Raw genomic sequence first — 21468 nt, 5'->3', positions numbered from 1 at the left:
TGCTTGCTCAATAAGTTTTCATCCCTTTGCTTTTCACCTAGCCACGTCCCTACACATGAGGCTGATTCCTTGGAGGCTACGTAGCATTGAGTGTTGTTCTGACCGTCCCTCTTATCTGTGCGTAGGCACTTAACACAATTATTAATGCATATGTATTTGTACCTACCCTTTTACTTCTTGTTTGTATTTGTTCTCTCTTACTCTCTCTTTTCTCTCCTAATTTTTTTAATGATTTTAATATTTTACTTCTCCATTCCGATTTACTTATAGAAGCTGTAGAGCTTTGTGTGTGTGTCCGGTTGGTCTGGGTTACAACACACATGCTTAACTTCCCCAGTTTACTTGCAGTTAATATTTCACTGCACGTGGAATGTGAAAACCTGGCCATTGTGTGGTCCTCTTTTTCTCCTCTTCTCTTGTCCTGTGTAGTAAATCTGCGTGTACTAAAAACCCTATCATACAAGGTAATAATTTTTACTTGCGACCGTCATAAATTCCTTAAAGAACATATAAGAGGTGAAGAATAGTCTGTTACGTATTTGCCCCTTTCATTCCACCTTTTCTGTTTCTAGTTTCAGAGTTTCTGTCTGGTGTCACCTGTATCCCGTTGTGAGAATTTCCTTCAGCATGTCTGTCAGAGCTGGTTTGCTGGTGACAAATTTTCTTGGTTTTTCTTCATCTGAGATTGTCTGGATTTAAGCTTTGTTCTGGAACAGGATATTCACTGGATATGGAATTCTGGGGTAACAGCACTTCTGAAATATTCATGGAACACCACATCAAAAACTAGTGATGTTCTGTATGGTGACTAACATAATATCTTAAAATAAAAAAATTAAAAAAAAAACACTGTTCCACTTCTTTCTCACCCCCATGCTTTCTGTGAGAAGTCTGCAGTCATTCAAATGGTTGTTCTTTCTATGAAATGAGTCCCGTTCCTCTCGCCATCTGTAGGGTATTTTCTTGTTTTTCCTTTCCGGCAGTCTGAGCATGGCGCGTGTTGGCATGGGTTTCTTGTGTTATTGCAGTTGGGGTGCACTGAGGTTCTTGAATCTGCAAGTTTGCGTGATTCTCTACTAGACTGGAAGTTTTCTATTGATGTCACTTCAAGTTCACTGATTCTTTCCTTTGTCTTCTGTTGAGTCCACCCAGTTTCTTTTTATAGCTATCATTTCCTTTGAGGGTTCGCGTATCTGTAGTCCTTCGTATGCCAAGTAAGGTCAGCCGGTATCCTGGAGGTTTTGAATAGTTCATTACAATACTCTAGGTCTTGTTTAAATCCTATGGAAAAGGTTTGACTTGGTTAGGACAAGGCCCCAAGTTCCAACCAGCCTTCCACGGATTGTGGTTCCAAGGTCAGTTTAGCTTCCAAAGCTTTTGCTTGCTATTCAGATCTGCCTCATCGATGCCCCCACTGTGGCCAGTCCCGGAGGTGGGTGGCTATTCTCAGTATCCTTGGCATGCTGTGTACGTTCTGATCACACACAGCACTCAGAGTTGAGCCCAGAAGTGCTTGTGTCACGTTATGTGAACACTCCCTGCTCCTCCTCACCACAGTCTCCCTGCCACCCTGGACCCCTGTTGCAGTCCTGCAGACAAAAAGCTGGGGCCTTAACTTCCCTGCCCTGCATGACTTATGGCACATGTGTCTTCACCCACAGCCAAGTGGCAAGAGAACAGAGGGGAAGAAAGCAGTGGGGGTTCATCCTGTGTCCTTGGGACCACAGCTCCTATGGCCAGAGAGAAGTTTCCTCTCACTCAGAGCCTCAATGCTCACCCATCGTCCGTTGCCGTCGTGCCACTGCAGGGTGTCCTGGGGCCGCACTGGGGCGGAGATGCAATAAAGAATACAAGGGAGGACTTCCCCCCACATACTCTGAATGTGAGAATTGCCTTGGTCTCCTCCTCGGCTTGAAAAACAAAGGCTCCTCTTGAAGCTCTTTTTATCTGCACTTGGTGCGCATTCCTGTCTTCGGTCTGCCTTTGAGTCCAGCCAGTCATACCCGAAGAAAACTATGTGGGAAGCTTACCGCTTGTTCAGTGGTTCTTTGAAGTCCGCTCTCCTTCCCCAATCTGCCTCCTGCTGTTTTCTTTAGTCCTCAGATAATTGCTCGAGCACCGGCCCGAGCTTAATAACTGCAGCCACGGGGGGAGCCGCGGAGCAGTGTGTGCAGCTTCCGGGAGCCAGAACCCCTCGCTGGCCTTCCCGAAGCTGTGCTTTTATTTCTTTCATCAAATTTGGGGAGTTTGCATCTTTTTTTTTTTTAATTTTCTTTTATTGAGGGATACTGGACATATGACGTTATGTTAGTTTCAGGTGTACAAAAGGGTGATGTTTATGTCCGTCATGAAATGATCATCACAAGAAGTCTAGCTAATACCCATCACCTCACAGAGCTAAGAGCGTTGTATGTGTGATGAGGACATTGCTCCTTTAAGGTATTTATTTATTTATTTGGCCTCATTCTCTGGGACTCTGATTACCCAATTCATGTAGATCTCTCTGTATTGTCCTTTGGAACCCTGATGCTCTTTTTTTCCCCCCTTTCTTCTTCAGGTTGGATAAATTCGTTGATCTGTCTTCGAGTTCACAGACTCTTCTCTGTTGTTTCCATCCTACTATTAAGACTGTACATTGCATTTTTTTCAGATATGTGTTTTTATTTCTGAAACTTCCATGTGGTTCTTTCTCATGAACATGGCAACCCCATCTCCCTTGCCTCAGTGAAACAGTTCTAGTAACAGCATTAAAGCCATTGCCTACTCCTTCCAGCATCTGCATCTCCTCAAGTTTGGTGCCTATTGTTTCTTTTCTCTTGAGAATGAGTCCTGTTTTCCCAGCAGCCTTGGGTTGCTTCCTTGACATTGTGAGTACGCCGCCGTGTAGACTCTGGGTTCTGTTATGTTCCTCCGAAGAATCTTCATTTGTTGTTTCAGCTGATGGTTACTCTGGTTGGGTTTGAACTGTAAGCTGCATCTCACCGTCAGTGGGTCCGTGCCAAGGTCAATAACCTCTTACTTCACTTACTTGAGTGTGTCACACACGTGTGGTTCAAAGTCAGCCCAAAACTCCTGCAGATATACCCAGAATTAGGGACTTCCTTTCTCTGGCTGTCTTCCCTCAGACTCTCCTTGCACATTCCAGTACCACCCAAGCCTGCCTGAGCTCCATTCTCAGATTTCTCCAGCCAGAAGAGGGGCGGCTTCCGTGGGGTTCTGCCTGCTGTGCTGCCCTGCTTTCTGCCCGTCCCATGCCCTTGGGGCAAAGCGCCATGAGGTGGAAACTCACCCCTGCACCAACCTGACTGCTTCCATTTTGTCTTCAGAATAATCCCAATGGTTGCTGGGGGACTGGATATTGTCCTTATTATGCAGAGGCTGTGATTGTCACGAGTGCGATGATGGCTTTGTGGCTGTTAACACCGTCGAGCTGAGAGCAGAACTTTCCCGTGCGGAACTTTGATTTGGAACTTTACCAAGAGCCTTCCGGCACGTCGGTGCTGGCTGGGCGGGAGTCCCCTGCTTATTCTGCATCTGCGGCTTTCACATTCGTGGGGACTCTGTATGTAGGTGTAAGCGCTTCATGTGGAAATGCAGGTGATTTTATTGTGAATGACTTCTCTCGAGTCTGCTGGCATCTTACAGCTGGAAGATGTTATATTGGGATTACATACGCAGGAAGGGTATATGGCCTGTGAGTTTCATTTCAGGAGATGGTGGGGTAGCATTACAAAACATTCACCTTTCAGGTAGTCTGTCAGGTCTGGCCGTTGGAGCAGGTGCCCACGAAGCCCACTCCAGCACTGCCCTCTGATTCTGGGCTGTGTCCTCCCGCCGCTTCCAGGGGCCCCCTCCAGGCAACATCTGAGATAGGCGAGGCACCTACCCGTGGCTGTGGAGCAGGACCGGAGCCAGCACCTTCGCTGGAGGTGGGATGCTTGCCCTTGATTCACTCATACTTGGCACACGGACCTTGTGCCCCAAGGGTTCCATCCGTGGGGGACATGATTCGCCAGCAACCGGAGAGCCATGTTGTCTCGTGGAGACTTTTATCTGGAGTGAGGCCCCTGCTCTGGGCTGTGCCCTTGCAGCTCTGAGCGTAGCTGCATCTGCCGTGGGCATCCTGGGAGCCGCCTGGAGGGAGTGGGACAGGCGTCCCAGGCAGTGTGGTGCGGGGGGCCGGGCGCCAAGCTGGGTGCCCAGAGCCTAGGTCCCTGCTGTCTGCCACGCCATCCTGGGCAAATCGTCTAGCCTCTCATTTTCCCGACTGTAACATGGGCTGCTGGGTAGGATGATGTGCTGGTTACCTTCACCTCTGAGGCCCGCATATCACGGTCAGTCTTGCGGCCACCATTCAGCCCACTACACCAACTGGGCCGGAAGGATGAGGGCCCGGCCCTGCGTGGGGAGCCCCCTGTCCTGACCCGCACAGTGCCCTCAGCCCGTCCTGCAGGCCACTCTCTGCCCACCCTCCTCCCCCCCTCCCTGGGAGAGGTGACCCATCTCCAGTGCCCTGGGCCAGCCATCAGCTGAGATTCCATCGGACCGTGGAAACCAGGTGCTTCGGGAGGGGGTGGTGACGTAGGAGTTCGGGTAGCCAGTGCTAGTGTGGGGACGAAGACCTAGACGAGAGCAGGAAGTGCTGTGTGCTCGGCGCTTGCTAGCAAGGGGCCGGCCGCCGCCGCGTGCGTCTACGGAGACTCAAAGGGCGCAGAGGAGTGGGAGAGCTTTGTGGGCAGAGAGAGGTCCGGGTGTGTGCTGCCGGCGGCTGGCCTGGAGCGGGGCCCATGGGACCGCTCAGGGGAGCCTGCTGTGCCTTCTCTGGCTGGTCCTGAGCTGGAAGCAGGGCAGACGTTAGGGAAGTTGGCGGTTAGTGGTCAGTGAAGTCCCGGCTGTCTGGGACTCATTGTGCAGAGCTCTCTGGCTTCCTGGACTGGGTGCTGCAGATCACGGGTCAGAGTTCTATTGTCATACCTGGTCTGGCTGTCGCTCCCCACGTGCTCCGTCTCTCGCCGAGGACCGTGCAGCCCCCTGAGATTTGGTGCTGCAGAAAGCAGGTACCACTGTTTGGGGTGGGGGCAAGGGGAAGCAGGCTACCCAGAGCCCAGCCTGGAAGGGGCACGGGGCGCCAAGGGTGCTGCTTGGTACCCCCTGCAGGCGTGTGGGCCAAGGAGCTCTGACTTGGCAGGAAAGGACGTGGCCCGCCAGGTGTTCCACGGCGTGGGTGCGTCTGGCCCTGTGAGGACTGGGCTGGCACTTCCCCCAGCCATCACGGACCTTACAACTACCACGGGCCCCCTGCAGGGGCATGGCCAGGAGGACGCTGGGTGCTGAGAGGTGCCAGGGGCTGCAGCCTTTCTGCTGTGGCCCTCTGGACACTAGGGACATGGAAGGAAACAGGAGGATGGGGAGGAGTTTCTGGTCTGGTGAGGTACCAGGCCCAGCAGGTTTCCTGGGCATGGGGTCCCGGTGTCCGGGAGAGCTCCATGTGGGGGCTTGTGGGGGCAGGGCCTTCCTGGGGTGTGGTCGCCATCTCCACTGGGCCCGGGCCCCGAGCAGCGTGGGAGGGAGGATGGGCAGTGGGCAGCTGCATGAAGGAGGCTGGCCAGGGTCTTGCCTCTCTGTTCCTCTCTTCCCCCTTCTGTGGGAGCATGTTGCTGGGTGCTCGGTATGGCTACTGCAGGGTCTGTGGGCCAGGGGGCTCAGCAAAGACTCTCCCAGCAGAAGGGGGTGGCACGTGGTCTGATGGGCATTTCAGGATGACCCAGGGTAAGGTGGGGCAGGGCTCTTGTAGGCCTCGGGGAGCCACGGAGAACAGTCTGCGGCCCTGTGGGAAAGGTGGGCAGGAGGCATGATGCAGAGACATTCCAAAGCCAGAACCCACTGGGCTGGTGGCCCAGGGAGGGGGAGCTACGCGGGGCTGGCCGGGATCTGAGCTTCCCCCCTGGGAGAAGGTGGAGAAGGTGGGGTGGCTCCCTGCCCGCCTCCAGGGCACGTGCTGCCACCTGCAGACAGTCCTATGCCTTTGATCTTGCCGAAGTGCTGTGCTTATTCCTGAGTCGGATGTTTGACAAATGCAGTGCTGGCTACTGATCACGTCTCCTCTGTACCCGTCAGCCCCAGACTGGGGGCTCAGACAACAGACATTTACTCTCAGGGTCCTGGAGGCCCAAGGTCCAAGATCAAAGTCCTGGCCGATGTGGTTCCTGGGGACACATGGTTTCCCGCTTAGTTCCAGGCCTATAGACAGCTGCCTTCTCTCTGTGTCGTCACCGGGTGAAGAGGGAGAAAGCCCTCCTGTGTCTTTCCTTATGAGGGCACCGATCCCATCACAGGGGGGCCCCACCCTCATGACCTAATCACCTCCTAATACCATCACACTGGGGGTTAGAGTTTCCACCTCTGACTTCCGGGGCCGCAGACTTGCACGTTCCGAGAGCGTCTGCGGTCCTGGCTCCTGCAGCTTATGTCCCTGGTCTCGTGCGGTGACCCGTTGCTCCAGGGGCCCATCATCCCCGCCCGGGGGCCCCCCTCACCCTTTGCATCTGCACACTGCCATGCCAGGCAGGTGCACACGGCACCTCGGGGTCCCCTCCTCCCTCTCCCAGGCGGATTCCCTCTCCGATCTGCTCGGCTCTGCAGCCACGTGTGAACGTTTGGGATCATGTGCCTGAAGTTTCTGGAGAATCCCAGAAGCCAGAAGCCAGGGACTCCATCCAGGCTGTGAACGGGGTGCAGAAAATATATGCATGTCATCAGAGGCCCCAGTTTTCCCCTTCTGGCCCGAGGCAAACTTCATTTCTCGGACCAGTGCTGGTCACTCCCCTGCAGGGAGACAGCACAGCCGGTGGGGTGGCCGTGGCTGGACCACTCCAAGTTTGTGCCCTTTTGAGCCAAAACAGATCAGTACTAACATTCATTCCCCAGGTAAGGCCTGCCTCTCTGTCCTGCTGGGAGTTGTGCAGCATGGGATGACAAAGCCCGTGGTGGCCTGGAATGGGGTGCGGTTTCTGAAATTGGGACCCCAGGCTCCATTCATATTGGGTCTTAGGTTGTTCCTAGGGAAAGAAATCTGCCAAAAAAAAATAGTCCCAGATTTGGGCAGAGAAACCATACTCCTCCCTTAGAAAATCATCCAAAGCTTCTACTTTGGGCAGTGACCTGAGGGGCAGGGACCCCTTGGCCCTCTCCTCAACACTATGGGCTCAAGGCCAGACAGTGGACCCCAAGAGAGAATAGAGCCTAGAGAGACATGACCTCTCGGGGGGCCGACTCTGGGCTTGGGTTCTGAGGGATGAGCACACCTCTGGGAGACGGGTCAGGGCTCTGTTGCAGAGAGAACTGAAGCTGTCTACTTCCCCAGCCCACAAGGCCACGGAGGGGATGGCTTAGGGGTGGGACAGTTGCCTCCGGTGGCTGGAAGTGAGCTTGCAGCTGCCTGGGCGGACGGCTGAAGCGGCAGCAGCCACATGTGGTCCTAAGGGAGGAGTGTCCTTATGCCATCTCACAGACGAGGCAGTGGAGACTCAGTGAGGTGCGTCCCTCCGCTGGGACAGTGTGGGCACCCGGGCGGGCATCTGGAACTTTGGATGCTGCGTCTGTCCTTGAGACTTTTCAGAGCCTACCACTGTGAGGGCCTCTTCCCGGAGTGGGGGGGCACTGGGGGTCGTAGAAGGAGTCCTGGGTCCAGAGTCCAACAAGCACTCGGTCCTTGTTCTCCTCCTTGATGGTTGTCTCCTGGGAAATGGTACCTCGTGGGCTTTGAGAACCACTGAGTGAGGAAGCATCAGTGACTGTGCCCAGCACGTAGTAGGTGTCCTGTTAGTTTCCTTCCTTCTTTGAGGGGGTGGGCATCAGACACTCAAGTTATGATTAGGAGTGGGTGAAGAGGAAGTCAGAAGTCTGGCAGGGGACCAGACATGGGGGTGGGAAGGGCACAGGGAGCACTCCCAGTAGCTGGGAGCAATGAGTAGGCGCCATTTTTTATAAAGTGAGTGGTTTTAAAAGTAAGAGAACGTATTTGTTGGATGCTCAGTGAACAACAAAGGAATGTATGGATTGGATAGATGGGTGGTCGGGTGGTAGATGGGTGGGTGGGCAGATGGATAGATGATGGATGGATGGTGGATAGCTGGACATACGGATGGATATATAGGTGCTTAGATGGATAAATGGTTAGAAGGGACTGATGGATAGATGGGTACATAGATGGTGGATGGATGGATGGATGAGACAGATGTGAAGATGAGGTAGATGGGTGAGTAGACAACACCTCTGGGAAGTTGAGTGAGTCTGAAGGTGGAAGAAGACACCTGGTAGGTGCACGGTGCCCAGTAGATGAATGTATCGGATGGATGGATGTGTGGTTAGGTGGCTGGGTGGGTAGAAGGATGGGTGGGTGGTTGTTTAGAAGGATAGATGGTAGGTAGATGGATTCATTGATGGATGGATAAATGGTGGATAGATGCATAGATGGTAGATGGATCAATGGATGAGCATACAGATGGACAGATGGATGGACAGATGGTAGATGGATGGGTTGATGGATAGATGGATGAGATAGATGGGATGGTTGGATGAGTAGGCAGCACCTCTGGGAAATTGAGTGGGTCTGAAGGTGGAAGAGAGTACCTGGTAGATACACAGTGAAAAATGGATGAATGTATGGGATAGATTGATGGGTGGTTGAGTAGATAGATGATTGGATAGATATATGGATGGATGGATGATTGGATGGACGGACGGACAGGATGGGTGGGTAGATGATTGGCTGAGCAGATAAACTTCCTTCTCCTTTACTGCCCATCAAAACAGTCTTCGGCTGTGACTTGTCTCCATGTGATCCTCACTTGCCCTCACCTGCAGGTCTTCCAGGACCTTCCCCTCAGTGGAGGGACTCTGCTCTCCCCCGTCTGCCGAACCGGGCCCAGACCGGCTTGGGGTGCCTGGAGCACCCCTGGGGAAGGGGCTGGCTTCGGGGACAAGCTCCCTCCGCCTGCTGCTGCCAGCCCTGCCAGCTGACGTGTCTTCCAGCAGCTCCGCTGTAGGGGTGCTGCAGCTCCAATTAAACTGTGTCAGTGACAAAAGACCCTGGGTAATCGTGATTAAAAATAACTTGGGCTGGCTGATGCTGCTGCCCGAGCCTATCAAACAGGGCAGGGGTGAGGGGGAGGAGAAGGACTTCAGTACCAGGCTCTCTGACACCATCTCCCCAGTGGGGCGGCAGGGGGGGCTTCCACGACTCCCTGTTTACAACTGCGGGACGTAAGAGACCCGGAAAAGAACTCCAACGCTTCAGATAGAGGGTGGGTGGTCCTAGCACGGGGGATTCTCCGGCCACGGCGACACAGAGCAGAGATCAGGGTGATGCGCCAGCATTTATTGAGCACCTGCCGTATGTTCCTGTCCCTGGTGGGTCATCATCAGAACCCAGTGCAGTGGGTTTTTAGAGTTTTCATTCGTGTGGATGTAAGGTGGAGGTTCAGGGAAGCCCAGCCTTTCTTTCTATTCACTGAGCAGCTGCTCTGTGTTGGGCACTGCTCAAGGCGCGGGGGGTAGAATACCGAGATTTTCTTTTAACTCAGATTAGGGTTTTTTTTTTTTTCTTACAGTAGAAATAATATATCGGAGTGCCTGGGTGACTTAGTCAGTTAAGCGCCTGCCTTCGGCTCAGGTCATGATCTCGGGGTCCTGAGATTGAGTTCCGCATAGGGCTCCTTGCTTAGCCTGCTTCTCCCTCTCCCTGCTGCTCCGCCTGCTTGTGCTCTGCCCCCGCCTGGTCAAATAGATGAATAAAATCTTTGGAAAAAAAAGAATATGTTCATCATAGAAAACACCTTTAGAAAATAAAAATCACCTGTTACATCATCTTTCAGAAACACACAGTGGACTTTTTGGCATATTTCCTCCCAACTTTTTGTTTTCTGACCTACATACCCGATTCCCTCAGGAGCACCTCTCCTAAAAGGATTTCCAGACCTTCTGTCCTGACCGTGGCAGAGACTGTCCCGTCTCGCACACTGATAGCTGGTCCGTCCTGAGATGCGGCCGCTCGAGGTGCTATGGCCTTCCAGACACGGTGCATCTCAGGCTGAGCGAAAGAGGACTTGTTTTTCCACGAAAACATAAAACTGTCGTGTGTTTAGACATACGACGTGACGACTGGGCACACACGCGTGTTGTGGAAGGGCTCCCCCACTGAGTCGGTAGCACACTGCGCCTGCACGTGTGTGCTTTGGAGTTTTGAGGTTTTTTGGTGAGAACATTTAAGTTCTATTTCCTTAGCTTCTTTCAAGACAACGTTATTAACTATAGTCTCCTTGTTCCAGTTAGACCTTCAGGCCGTATTCGTCTTACAACAGCGTCTCCCGATTTCCCCCGCCCCCTCCCCAGCCCCCGGCAACCACTTAACCACTTTTCTACGGTTTCTACGAGCTCTTTTTTTTTTCTTTTCTTTTTTTTTTTTTAGATGCCACATATAAATGGTACCATTTGGTATTTGTTTTTCTCGGTCTGGCTGACTTCACACAGCACCCCAGTTCCATCCCTGTCGTTGCGAAGGCTGAGTAATATAGTCCATTGTGTGTAAATGCCACGTTTTCCTCATCCGTCGGCACTTAGATCGTTTCTGTACCTTGGCTGTTGAGAATAATGCTGCCGTGAACAGGGGAGCGCAGATATTCTCCACGACAGAACGATTTCCTTTCCTTTGGATATATTCCCAGAAGTGGGATTGCTGGATCATAGGGTAGCTCTATTTTTAACGTCTTGAGGAACCTCCGTACTGTTTTCCAGAGTGCCTGCACCTGTTTGCATTCCCACCAACGGCACACAAGATCAAAGGGGGCTTCCCTTAGGCGCTGGGGAATCACCAGGGGAAAGCCGAGGTCAGGGCCGTCGCGGTACCGGACGCATCTGGGTTCCGGCCCTGGTTGCATAACTCTGTGTCGCTGCGTGCCCTGTTCTCCGTCTGTAAACGCAGGTGATCGCGCTCCTTTGAACGATTATCGGAAGGCGTGAAGGAATGTATGTAAAGTGCTTGCTACAGGATAGGTGCAGAGAAACAATTAGAACAGCAGCTAAAAATTAAAAATTAAAGTAAGGAAATGGACGTTGAGGCACAGTGCAGGTTTACCAGGAGTGGGGGGATGTACGCGGGCTCTGCGTCAGTTGCTGCTGTAACAAACATCACAGACAGAGGCCTTGAATGACACACGCTCAGTCTCCCCGCCCTGGAGGCTGAAGCCCGAGATGCGGGTGTGGGCAGGGCGGGGTCCCCCTGAGGTCTCTCTCCTCATGTGTGGACGGCCGTGCTCTCCCTGGGTCCTCACAGGGTCGTCCCTCTGTGCGTCTCTGTGTCCTGATCCCCTCTGCTTGTCAGGACCCCGGTCACATGGGCTGGGCCACCCCAGTGACCTCAGGTTACCCTGGTCAGCTCTGTAAAGGCTCCATCTCCAGGTACGGTCAGGTTCTGGGATCCTGGAGGTTGGGGCTTCAACATGGGAATTTGGGGGACATAATTCATCCTATTGCAGCCTCTTTGGGACCCACTTAACCCTGGCTGACGTCACCCTTACAAGCTTAGAGTGGGGAACCAAAACAAAGCGTACAGTCTCTCCGTGTGGGCACAGAGGCTAATGGGCTAAGGAGGTGTGTGCAAGGGGCCTTCAGGGATTAAAGGCTGTGTTTGTGGCCCCGCCCTAGCGATGAGCAAGTGAAGACAGAAGGGCCCTGTTGCCCTTCTGCATTCCCCTGGGAAGGGGGGAGAAGAGGGTGGGAGAAGGACATGCCAGGTCCGGGTCTGGGGTTTGTGTGCACCCCACAGGCACACGCCCTGAGGCTTAGTCACTGGTTGGTCGTGTCCCTTGGTGGACATGGACACACCTGCCACACTAGGTCATTGGCTAACAGGCCAAGTAGGACGTGGCCGCCACCAGGCCTCAGAACTAAGATGGTGGGGAAGCCAGCGCCTTGGCGGGAGGAACTCAACAGTCCTGCTCCTCTGAACCCTGAGGACTGTTCACACTGTTCCGTCTCGGTGCTTCGCTCCGCAAGCCCTTCTCTCAGGCCACAGACCCCTTCCTTGGAAAGCAGAGTCTCTTCTCTTCCTCCTTGGTCCTGGACCGCCGTGTAGGGTGGCCGCAGGGCCCTCTTGGGGGCTGGGGCAGGTAGCTGGGCAGTGAGCGCGTGGACCTGGGAGGCTCCCATCAGCTGCGTGACCTTGGACGTTGCCGGAGGGCGTGTAGTGCCAGTTTCACAGCTTGTGCTGTAATTTACCACGACCTCCTGCAAGCACGGTGTTTTCTGGCAAGGTGGGCATTTGGTTCATCAGCTCCCTCACCCCTGCACACAGTCTTGAGATGGTCTGTGTGCGGGACTGGGGGCTCATGAGCAGCCCTCTGCCCCTTGATTTCATTGGTGCCTAAACTGAGCAGAACAAAAGAGGCAGGTTTGAAGACTCCAGGGGCTTCTGGGTTGAGCCTCGAGTGGTCTTCCCTGTGGAGAGTCCCTGGAAGAGCCTGTGATCCCCTCACTCCCGGTCCCCACACAGGCCGCCCCTTTCTGGGCCCATAGGACGCGCTACATACCTACCCTCCCCTTTAACCTGCACGAAAGAACAACCCACCATTGTAGAGACTAAACGGGTCATGTGTTTATATTTAGGGCAGGCTCAGGATTTTTCTGTGTCCCCGCCAAAGCTTTGATGGCTCTGATTTAAGGATCTGCTGCGTCTCCCAGCATTCCTGAAACCCATGGCGTTTCTGCCAGGCCTCTCCTGGAACGCACACCATGGCTGCCGTGGAGTCTGGACGACACGCTTGCAGACTTTTGTCCAACCACATGATGTGTGAAACCGCTCTCGCCACCGAGGCTTCTGTGGCTGGGCGAGGCACCCTCAGCCGTGGACACTGCAGGCCACGGTGCCCCGAGCCCTCCTCGTGCATGGATCTTCCTCCAGACTCAAACTGGAGACTCTTCCAGAAGGTTCCTGTCATGGGCTCTCAGACGCCACTGGTCGCAGCCCATGACCCCTGGGGGAGGGTTTGCCATGGCACTGAGAATCAGGGCACCAGGATCCTTCTAGAATTGAGTTCCAACAGGACATTCATGGCTCTTGATCAAAATCCTTTATCCATGGTGACAAGGAACCTCTCTTTTTTGTCATGCACCCTTCAGAACACATGGCTTCATTTTGCAAGAAGATAAGGCTCTTCCCTGTGGGTGGGAGGAATGAGACCATGAGGGGAGCCCAAGATGGGAGCTTCCTACAAGACCCTGCCACTCCCCCAGGCCCAGCCCCAGGTTCTGGGTGGCTCCAGATGGTCCCTCCTCCTCCATCTGGCCATAACATGCAGAAGGGAGCCAGGCCAACGGCTCCGATCCTAGAGGAGTGGGAGCTCACTCCTCATGTGACCCCGGGCAGCTCATTGTCCCTCTCTGGGCCTCGGGGTCCTGTCCTGTCGGGTGAACCATGCCGTCCTCCCAGGACTTCGTAACGGGGATGTGAGTGGGTGCTGGTATCATGACGAGCCCCGCCTCTGGCCCGTGGCATGGGGCACTGAGAGGCCTTCCTTGCCTGGTCTGGAGCAGAGCCGCCACTCAGCACCCCGCGATGCCTCTGTCGTGCACTTCCACCCTGGGCTGGATTAACAAATGGATTTTTTGGTTTTTTGCTCATGTGCCAACTTTTGTTACTGACAAGGAGCAAATGATAGGCCTTCTCGCCATCTGTGTGCGGGAAAACCGGCCCCACAGAGCCTGTATTCTGGAAGCATCCGTCCTCTGAACGTTGGAGATGGCAAAGTCTGTGGGTGGAGTGGCCGCGGCCCCGCCCGGGCTGGCTGTCCCGCACAGGCCCGCCATCTGGGGCCCGGCCGCCTCCCTGGCCAGTCAGCACAGAGAAGCGTTTGCAGACGCCGCAGTGCCGGGGAGGACACAGGTGTCAGCAGCCCCGGGGGGCTGCCTCGGGCACTCCCTGGCACATGGTACCACCCGTCCACAGGGACACGACCCCCACTCTGTGAGCAGCCGTGCCCTGGAGTGTGGTCTGGGGGAAAGGCGCCATGGGAAATTCACTCTGTCCCCAAGACCCCAGGGAGGGCAGGTGTCTACGCCACAGTTCAGGGACCCTAGTCCTCCCAATCACTTTCCGGGGAGCCCTTAGGCCCCTCCTGCCACAGACATACCGCGTGGCCATCACGAGGACGTCAGTGCTGAGGGTCAGGGATAGGCAGGTCACCACTCATGTCAGAATCATCTGCATGGGTTGGTTCCCCCATCTGTGACTGGGGGCACAGTCCCACCTCCTTCATGAGGCTGCTGGGAGGCTCAGAAGGGTTAACTTTAGAGCACACGGTGCAGCCCCTAGCATGAGGCAAGTGCTCGGGGGACACAGGGCTGGCCGACACCCCATTTCAGCTGGGGCGTCTGGGTGGCTGGGTCTTGTGGTGCCTCCATGGGGCAGAGGGCGAGAGCTCTTCTCACAAGGGCATTAATCCTACCACGCTTCCCCCCCCCATGACCTCATCTGACCCTGACCACCTCCCAGAGGCCCTGTATTCAACAAAGACATTTGGGGAGACACAGGCATTCAACCCTTAGCAGTCAGCGACAAAATACTGGGGTCAGGGTGGGACACGGGCCATGTCGAGACGGGTTGGGAGGAGCTGGGAGGACCATGGCGTCAAGGGTCTCTGCCCAGGGCCATTGTCACCGAGGATGAGCCTTGGAGCTGAGCACCGAAGCACGAATAGGAACCGCGTGAACGAGAGCAGAAGAGCCAGAGCTCTCAGAGGAGACGCGGGTGGGACGAGGGCGGGTGGAGGGCGAGGGGCTGAGTGGCCGCTTCCGTGGCCGCAGTCACTGAGTTTGAGTAAGGACAGCGTGGAGTAAAACCGGCGGAGTTTCCGGGCCCTTCCAGCAGGTGCAGCGGCCCACACCGTTCCTCTGTGAGACCCGCACTGGGATGCCCGCCCCATGCCTGCTCCTGCCGCACCTGCCCAGGTGACACCTTCCATGGATGGGCTGCAGCCTCTGATAACACCCACTCCCCTCGCCGGAGCCCCCTGTGCGGCATCTCATGGCATCCCGGTGTCCACCACATGCCTCGCCCGTGGGCACAACTTGAAGTCAGGCTGCAGGCCCCGGTCCCCTTCTTCCTCGGGGTGTGTTCTGGTCACTGGAGCCTGGAGGCCTCGGGTCTTCATCTGCACAATGGGCTGGATGGCAGAAATGCCTCCCAAGCTCAGAGGGCTTTGTGGCATCCCATGCGCTCTCCTGTGGAGTGCTCGGTGTGTGCCTGGCACCAAGATGTCCCTAGTGAACATCGCTCACTGTCCCCATCCTGGGGCGGCCTGGGCAGCCCTGGGCTTGGGGCCCTGTCCCTCCAGCCTCTGCATCCGTGGCCCCGTGGCTTCTCTGTGTTTGTGTGTCTCTCTTCTGTCTTTTACAAGGACACCTGACATTAAATTTAGGGCCCACCTGGGTAACCCTGCAAAGACCCCTTTTCCAAATAATGTCACGTTCATGGCTCAGGAGAAGCCCCCAGTCGCTGTTTCCCGGATGAGTGAATGGGCCTCCACACCTGCCTGCAGCCACCAAGTGGTTGTACAGAGCCTGCAGGTGCAGGCAGGTGTGGCTCCGGAGCGCCTCGGTCCTGGCCAGCGGCCGCCGCCATTCCTGTGCTGCTGGGTTCAGCTGGGTCCTTTACCCCCGAGCCTCAGACCTGGGCCAGGCTTGGGTCTCGCTTCCCTCCCTGGGGCGGCCACAGCCACCTCTGCCTTCCCACGCTGGCCTCCATGATGGAAGGGACCAGTGGCCCCTCCAGCCCAGACTCTATACAGGCCTCTTGCTGGGCACAGATGCGCTGTGGCTGCCAAAGCCTGCATCCGCCCCATCTCCAGGGTAACGCAGAACTCCCCATACACTGCTTAAAATATCCTGCCATTCCCAGCCACAGGGCAGGCATGCGCTCTGTTCACGGCAGGGCTGCCCCCTGGGGAGGCGGGGGAGCCCCGAGGAGCGTGGTGGCAGGAAGTCCTTCCCTAGGGGTCCTCCTCTCCTGGGCGGTCACTGGGAAGGCCCCGGGCCAGCCCTCCTCTCCGGGTTCAGACACGGCGGTCCCCAGGCTGCCCTCTGGCCTCCAGGAGGCAGGGCTGGCAGCTGCCCCTTCAGCCTCTGGGACACAGGCCACAGTCCCAGGGCCTCCGGCTGGCAGGTGCACGGGCTCTGCCCCCTAACTCCCCAGCCCTGCCTGGCGCTGGACCACTGGATCCTTAGCAAGGACCAGCTGAAGGACTCCCTGTCCTTGGAGAGCTTGGACTTCAGCTCGACCGGATCTTTCCCACCAACCGCGGCGCGGCCGCACTGGGCGAGGAGAGAGGGGCTGTCCTTGCTCCTTGTCACTCCTCACGAGATGGGCTTCTAGGCACATCTTCCAAGTGTGGCCTCCACATGTTCCTTCAACATCTCTCAGATTTAATTATTCTCATTTGTCAACAGCTGCTCAGAAGCATCAGGCAAAACATTCCCAAGCCGACCGGCTCAGCTAACTTCTCACTTAGGGACGGCTGCGTTCTCGGCGCCCGGTGGGGGTCAGGCCTTCATACCTCGCCTGGGCTGTGCCTCCCGCCCAGCATTCCTCGCAGCCATACAGCTGGGATGGCGCCCAGCCTCCCCTGGCCCTCCTCCCGCTGACGGAGCTCCGGGCTCTGGCTGGTGTTTCTCTGTCCCCCGTCACTACGCTCCTGCCTTCTGCTGGGAGCATGTCAACAGTGAGACACAGTCTGCTCTGTTCCCTGGTGCCCCCTGGCCAGGCGCAGGCTGAACCCAGCAGAGATGCCTGGGGTAGCAAGTGGCGGGGGAGTCGCACCCCCCCACCTCTGTATCTCCTCCCCGTCACTTCCTGCAGAGGACCCACCCCTGCCCAGCCCGACCCTCCTTCTCCACCTCCCTCTTCTCAGGCCCCACACCAGCCCCCTTTCCTGAGCCCCAGTCCCAGTGGGCACCCCCTGCTCCCAGCCACTTGTCCAGCCTCATCACCCCCCCCAGGCCAGGGTTCCACAAACAGTGCTTGGTGGGCCAGAGAGCAAATATTTGTCTGTTGGGGCCACAGCTCCCCCCCTGCATTATAGCACAAAAGCAGTCCCGGACGGCCCGCCGCCAGCAGGTGTCTGTGTCCCAACAGAATCTCACTGACAGAGCAGGCGGCAGCCCTGGTTTGCAGACGCCTGCCCTGGGCCCACACATCTGCCCACTGCCCAGGAACCTGTGGTGGCCAGTCCGAGCCCCTGGTCCAATCCTGGCTCTGCTTCGAATAATTGTGAAGCTTCTGGAAAGCAGGGGGGGATCCTCTCAAGGTCTCACCCTCCCCATCCTTAAAATGAAGATGTTCATTATACACACACAGGCTCAGAGTGAGTACTTGACAAGACGATCCGTGTGAAGCATTAATTGTTAATAAGAATTGTTATTGTCAATAATACCAGCCCTCCAGCTTTGCGTCTGGGAAAAAATGCCAACTTTTTTCATACCTCTGGGTCTCTGTGCTGTTCCTCCTGCCTGGGACACCCTTCCCTTCCTTATCCATCTGCCAAACTCCTACTCATCCTGCAAGACCTCGTGGGGACCACCCCTCCCATCTGCACTTCTGGCACAGCCCTTGTCACTGCCAGCGCTGCCGGCTGTGCCCGTAGTGCATGACACGTCTCTCTGTCACAGCCGAGCCCACTCTGTTTTGATGATCTCTTCCGCGTCTGTCTCTCCAGCACCCGTGCCCTCATCTGGGCTTAGTCATGCCTCCAACGGCGGCATCCGACGCGCAGAGGCTCACTCAGACTCATTCCTTCGGCAAAGAGGTGCTCGCAAGGAGTGCGGTGCCACCAGCACAGCTGGGACCTGCAGGGACCTGCTGGGGCGGGAGTGCAGGGGATGGACGGGGAGAGCAGGCTGCGCAGGGGGTGGTCAGAGGCAGCCACTCTGAGGCAGGGTATTGAGTTTGAAGGAAACGAGGGAGCAAGCCACGCAGACCTGGCATGAGGGCGTTCCCGCTGGGGGACGTCACGACTGTAGCATGCTGGGGAGAGGATCGCGGGGCTGCTCAGAGGGGCCTGTGCGCCATGCAGGGGTCTCAGCAGAGAAGCCGCGTGATGGGTCAGGCGTTGCTGGAATGGCTCCGGAATTCTGATGGAGTGAGGCCAGAGGGCGCCCTGAGGAGTGCATCCTGGAGGAAGGGGTGGCAGTGGCAGCAAAGACTACATGTTGACAGCTCGCCTCTGCCGTGTGCCCACCAGGCACCTGGACGGGAGCTGGCATGAAATCTCATTTTGAGGGCTGGAGACAGAAGAAATTCCAGTAGGATTTAAGACAGGTGCTCAGACAGGTACATGGATGCCCGTGTTCGTAGCAGCGTTATTCACGATAGCCATGGGCAGAAACAACCTGCATGTCCACCACCAGGATGGTTATGCAAATGTAGGCCACGGGGTATCAGTCAGCCGTGAGGGGACGCGAAGCACTGTGCCCGCTGTGATGTGGACGACCCTCGAAATACTGCACGGGGTGCAGGAAGCCGGGCACAGGAGGCCATGGGTCGTGTGGGCCCACCGATGGGAAACATCCACAACAGGCAGATCCACGGAGACAGAAAACAGCTGAGCGGTTGCCGGGGCTGGGGCGGCGGAGGAGTGGGGAGCGTTTTGGTCAGCCCAGGCTGCGTAACAAAATACCACGGATCGGGGTAGTTCGGGGGACGTGGTCAGGGAACATTAATTTCTCTTCTGGAGGCTGGAACTCACGATCAAGGTAGCAGCAAATTCAGCTCCCAGGGACAGTCCTCTTCCTGTTGCCGATGGCCGCCTCTCGCTGTGTCTTCATGTGGCCTTTCCTCTGTGGGCGCGTGGAGAGAGCTGTGTCCCTTCCTCTCCTCATAAGGACCCCAGCCCTATCTCATGACTCATTTAACCTTAATTACCTCCGTAAAGGCCCGTCTCCGGCTGCGGTCACACTGGGAGTGGTGGTTTTGACATGAATGTGGGAGGAAGACACAATTCAGTCCATAGCAGGGAGTGGCTGCTAATGGGCCCGGGTCTCCTTTTAGGGTGATGAGAATTTTCTGGACATAGATAGAGATGGTGGTTGCATGCTCTGTGGGTGCCCTCTGTGAACTGCAGTCTGAAATGTCTAGTTTAATATATTATGTGATTTCTGCCTCCATAAAACAACAACCAGAAGTGGGAAGGGTTGAGAAGAGAGGTCCCAGACACAGCAGTAGGTCCAGGCCGTTCTTGGAAGAGTTCATGAAACGGGAGATGGGAGCCAGTAGGGATGCAGTGGGGAGGGAGGGCACGGGGAGGCACAGGGAAGGGGCGACTGTGAGCCTAGCTGTGCAAGGCCTGGTGGTTTGTTGAGCAGATGCATGCCCAGCGGTTGGGCTCCGAAGGGTCTAGGAGGCTCCCCAGAGAGGGAGTCCATTCTGGCCCAGGTCCAGGGGCCACACGCTGCCCACGGCTGATAAGAGGTAATGAAGGTAATAGCGGCTGGCGGGACGTTCCCTGCTCGTCTGTGGCCCTGCACCTGTGCCCTGGGGTGGGCACCGTGGCAGATGAGGAAACCAGGGCACGGAGGGGCCCGTGGCTCACCTGGAGTCTCGAAGGCCTCCATGGCGGAGCAGGACTGGAAGCGAGGCCATCTGGCACGGGCCCACCCATGCACCTTGCTGCTGCTTTAGGACACCGCGTCGAGGCGTAATTTGAATACCGTAACACCCAGCCGTCGAAAGTGCGCAGTCGGCGGTGTTTGGCGCGCTCACGGAGTTGGGCCGCCACCACCGCTGTCTGGTTCTGCCACGCGCTCCTCGCGCTTACGGGAAACCCCGTCCCCATGAGCGGGCATGCCCCCGCCCGGCTCTGGCCACCACTTCTGCCTAGCGGATTGGCCTGTTCTGGATACTGTGTGTGAGCGGTGTCATGCAGTATAAGCCAGTTGTGTCTGGCTTCTGTCCCTGCACAGAGTGTCTTGGGGACCCCTCGACACTACAGCCGCGGTCCCTGCTCCGTTCCTTCCTCGGCACCGGCACCGAGCCCCTGCCGATCCACCCATCCCACGCTTTGAGGATCGTCTCCCTGAGCCCCCTGTGGACGTCGTTGGCTGCAGCCCCCTACGTGGGCACCGGGTATGCACACGGGTCCGAGTGTAATTTAAAGCTGTTTGGAACTGGTTTTTGTTTTTCTTTAAAGAAAGGTGAGTTTGGGGTGACCCAGTAATTCCAACACGGCACCTCGGATAACGGAAAGACCGCCCATCATCTGTGTTATGTGAACGCGCTTGCTTTGACCTTGTTTGTTTCTAGGCAGATGTGCTGATTGGGTGGAAATAAATGTTCTCTGCCCGACCAGCTAACGNTGGAAATAAATGTTCTCTGCCCGACCAGCTAACGAGCCTGGACCCGTTCCTCCCAGATGCCCTGGAGCTGTGGTTTTCATTTCGGGTTTCTTGGAGCCCTGGCATTTGGCCCTACTTCTAACAACGTGTCCCAAGCATGCCTGGCAAATAGGCGAGGGGTCGGCTGCCAGGGTGTCCCGAGTTAAGTGGCTGTCAGAGGGCTGCCATCCCCTGGATGAGCTGAGCGTGATTGTTCCGGACCACAGCACCTCGGGCCACCCACGGACTGAGAAGGGATTGCCGCTTGTCCCCGCTCCTCACGGACATCCGTGGAGGGGTGGGATGCCCCCGTGTCCTCGGGTAGCAGGTGGGGTGCCTGACGGGGGGCACCTCCCCTATGTTAGGAACCAGGCTCTGCCCTCCCTGCCAGCTGATCGTACCCGTGACTCAGTCTCTATGGTGATAGTAAACGGAGCGAGGGAGGGCCAGGCTCCAAGCGCATCTGCGTGTTCTTGCTCCGGCACAGAACGCTTGTGCGTTCCTTTACTCTCCTTATTTAAAGCATTGACAGCACAGAACAGTAAACACGGAAATGCCTTTGTCAAGCCCTGTGAGTAACTCTTGACGAGTATTAGCTAACAAAGTGGTCAGGAGAGCCCTCTGCCTCTGTTTCCCACGTGAGGAGAACTGTCCTGTTGTTTTGTATGTTCCCTTTAACTGTCGATGTTGGGGCACAGAGGGACGCAAACAGCCCACGGCCCCCGTAGGATGTCATGTGGAAAAGAAGTCTGTGCCCAGCCAGCAGCTGAACATTCATGGGCACAGCCGATCCCCTAGGAGGAAGGGATGTCCTATCCGGAGCCGTAACTCAGGGTGTCCTGAAGTGCAACCTGCTCCATGTGCTCTCCACTTCCTGCCTGCCTCGAGGGGTGCAGAGCTGGGGTGCAGCACCCACTCTGCAAACAAGAAAGCAGCTCATCAGGACGGAAGTCTTGCCCAAGGGCAAGAACTGTGTCGTGGCCATGGGCCTGGCTGTACAGCCAGAGTTCCGGCACCTTCTGTATGGCCCCAGCTCCCGGGATGCTCGCT

General features: G+C 56.2%; 1 protein-coding gene across 1 annotated transcript in view; it reads left to right on the top strand.

Annotated features, from left to right (window-relative positions):
- Positions 1–20360, top strand: part of LOC100467244 (SH3 and multiple ankyrin repeat domains protein 3) — a 296215-nt gene extending 275855 nt beyond the window's left edge. Inside the window, exons 16-17 of the mRNA XM_034644850.1 lie at positions 20008–20170; positions 20348–20360. Of these exons, the coding sequence (XP_034500741.1) occupies positions 20008–20170; positions 20348–20360 (176 nt within the window). The remainder of the gene's footprint in view (positions 1–20007; positions 20171–20347) is intronic.
- Positions 20361–21468: the final 1108 nt, after the last annotated feature.

Source organism: Ailuropoda melanoleuca, chromosome 16, assembly GCF_002007445.2.
Source record: "Ailuropoda melanoleuca isolate Jingjing chromosome 16, ASM200744v2, whole genome shotgun sequence".
NCBI lineage: Eukaryota > Metazoa > Chordata > Mammalia > Carnivora > Ursidae > Ailuropoda > Ailuropoda melanoleuca.
This window is presented reverse-complemented; position numbering and strand designations above follow the sequence as displayed.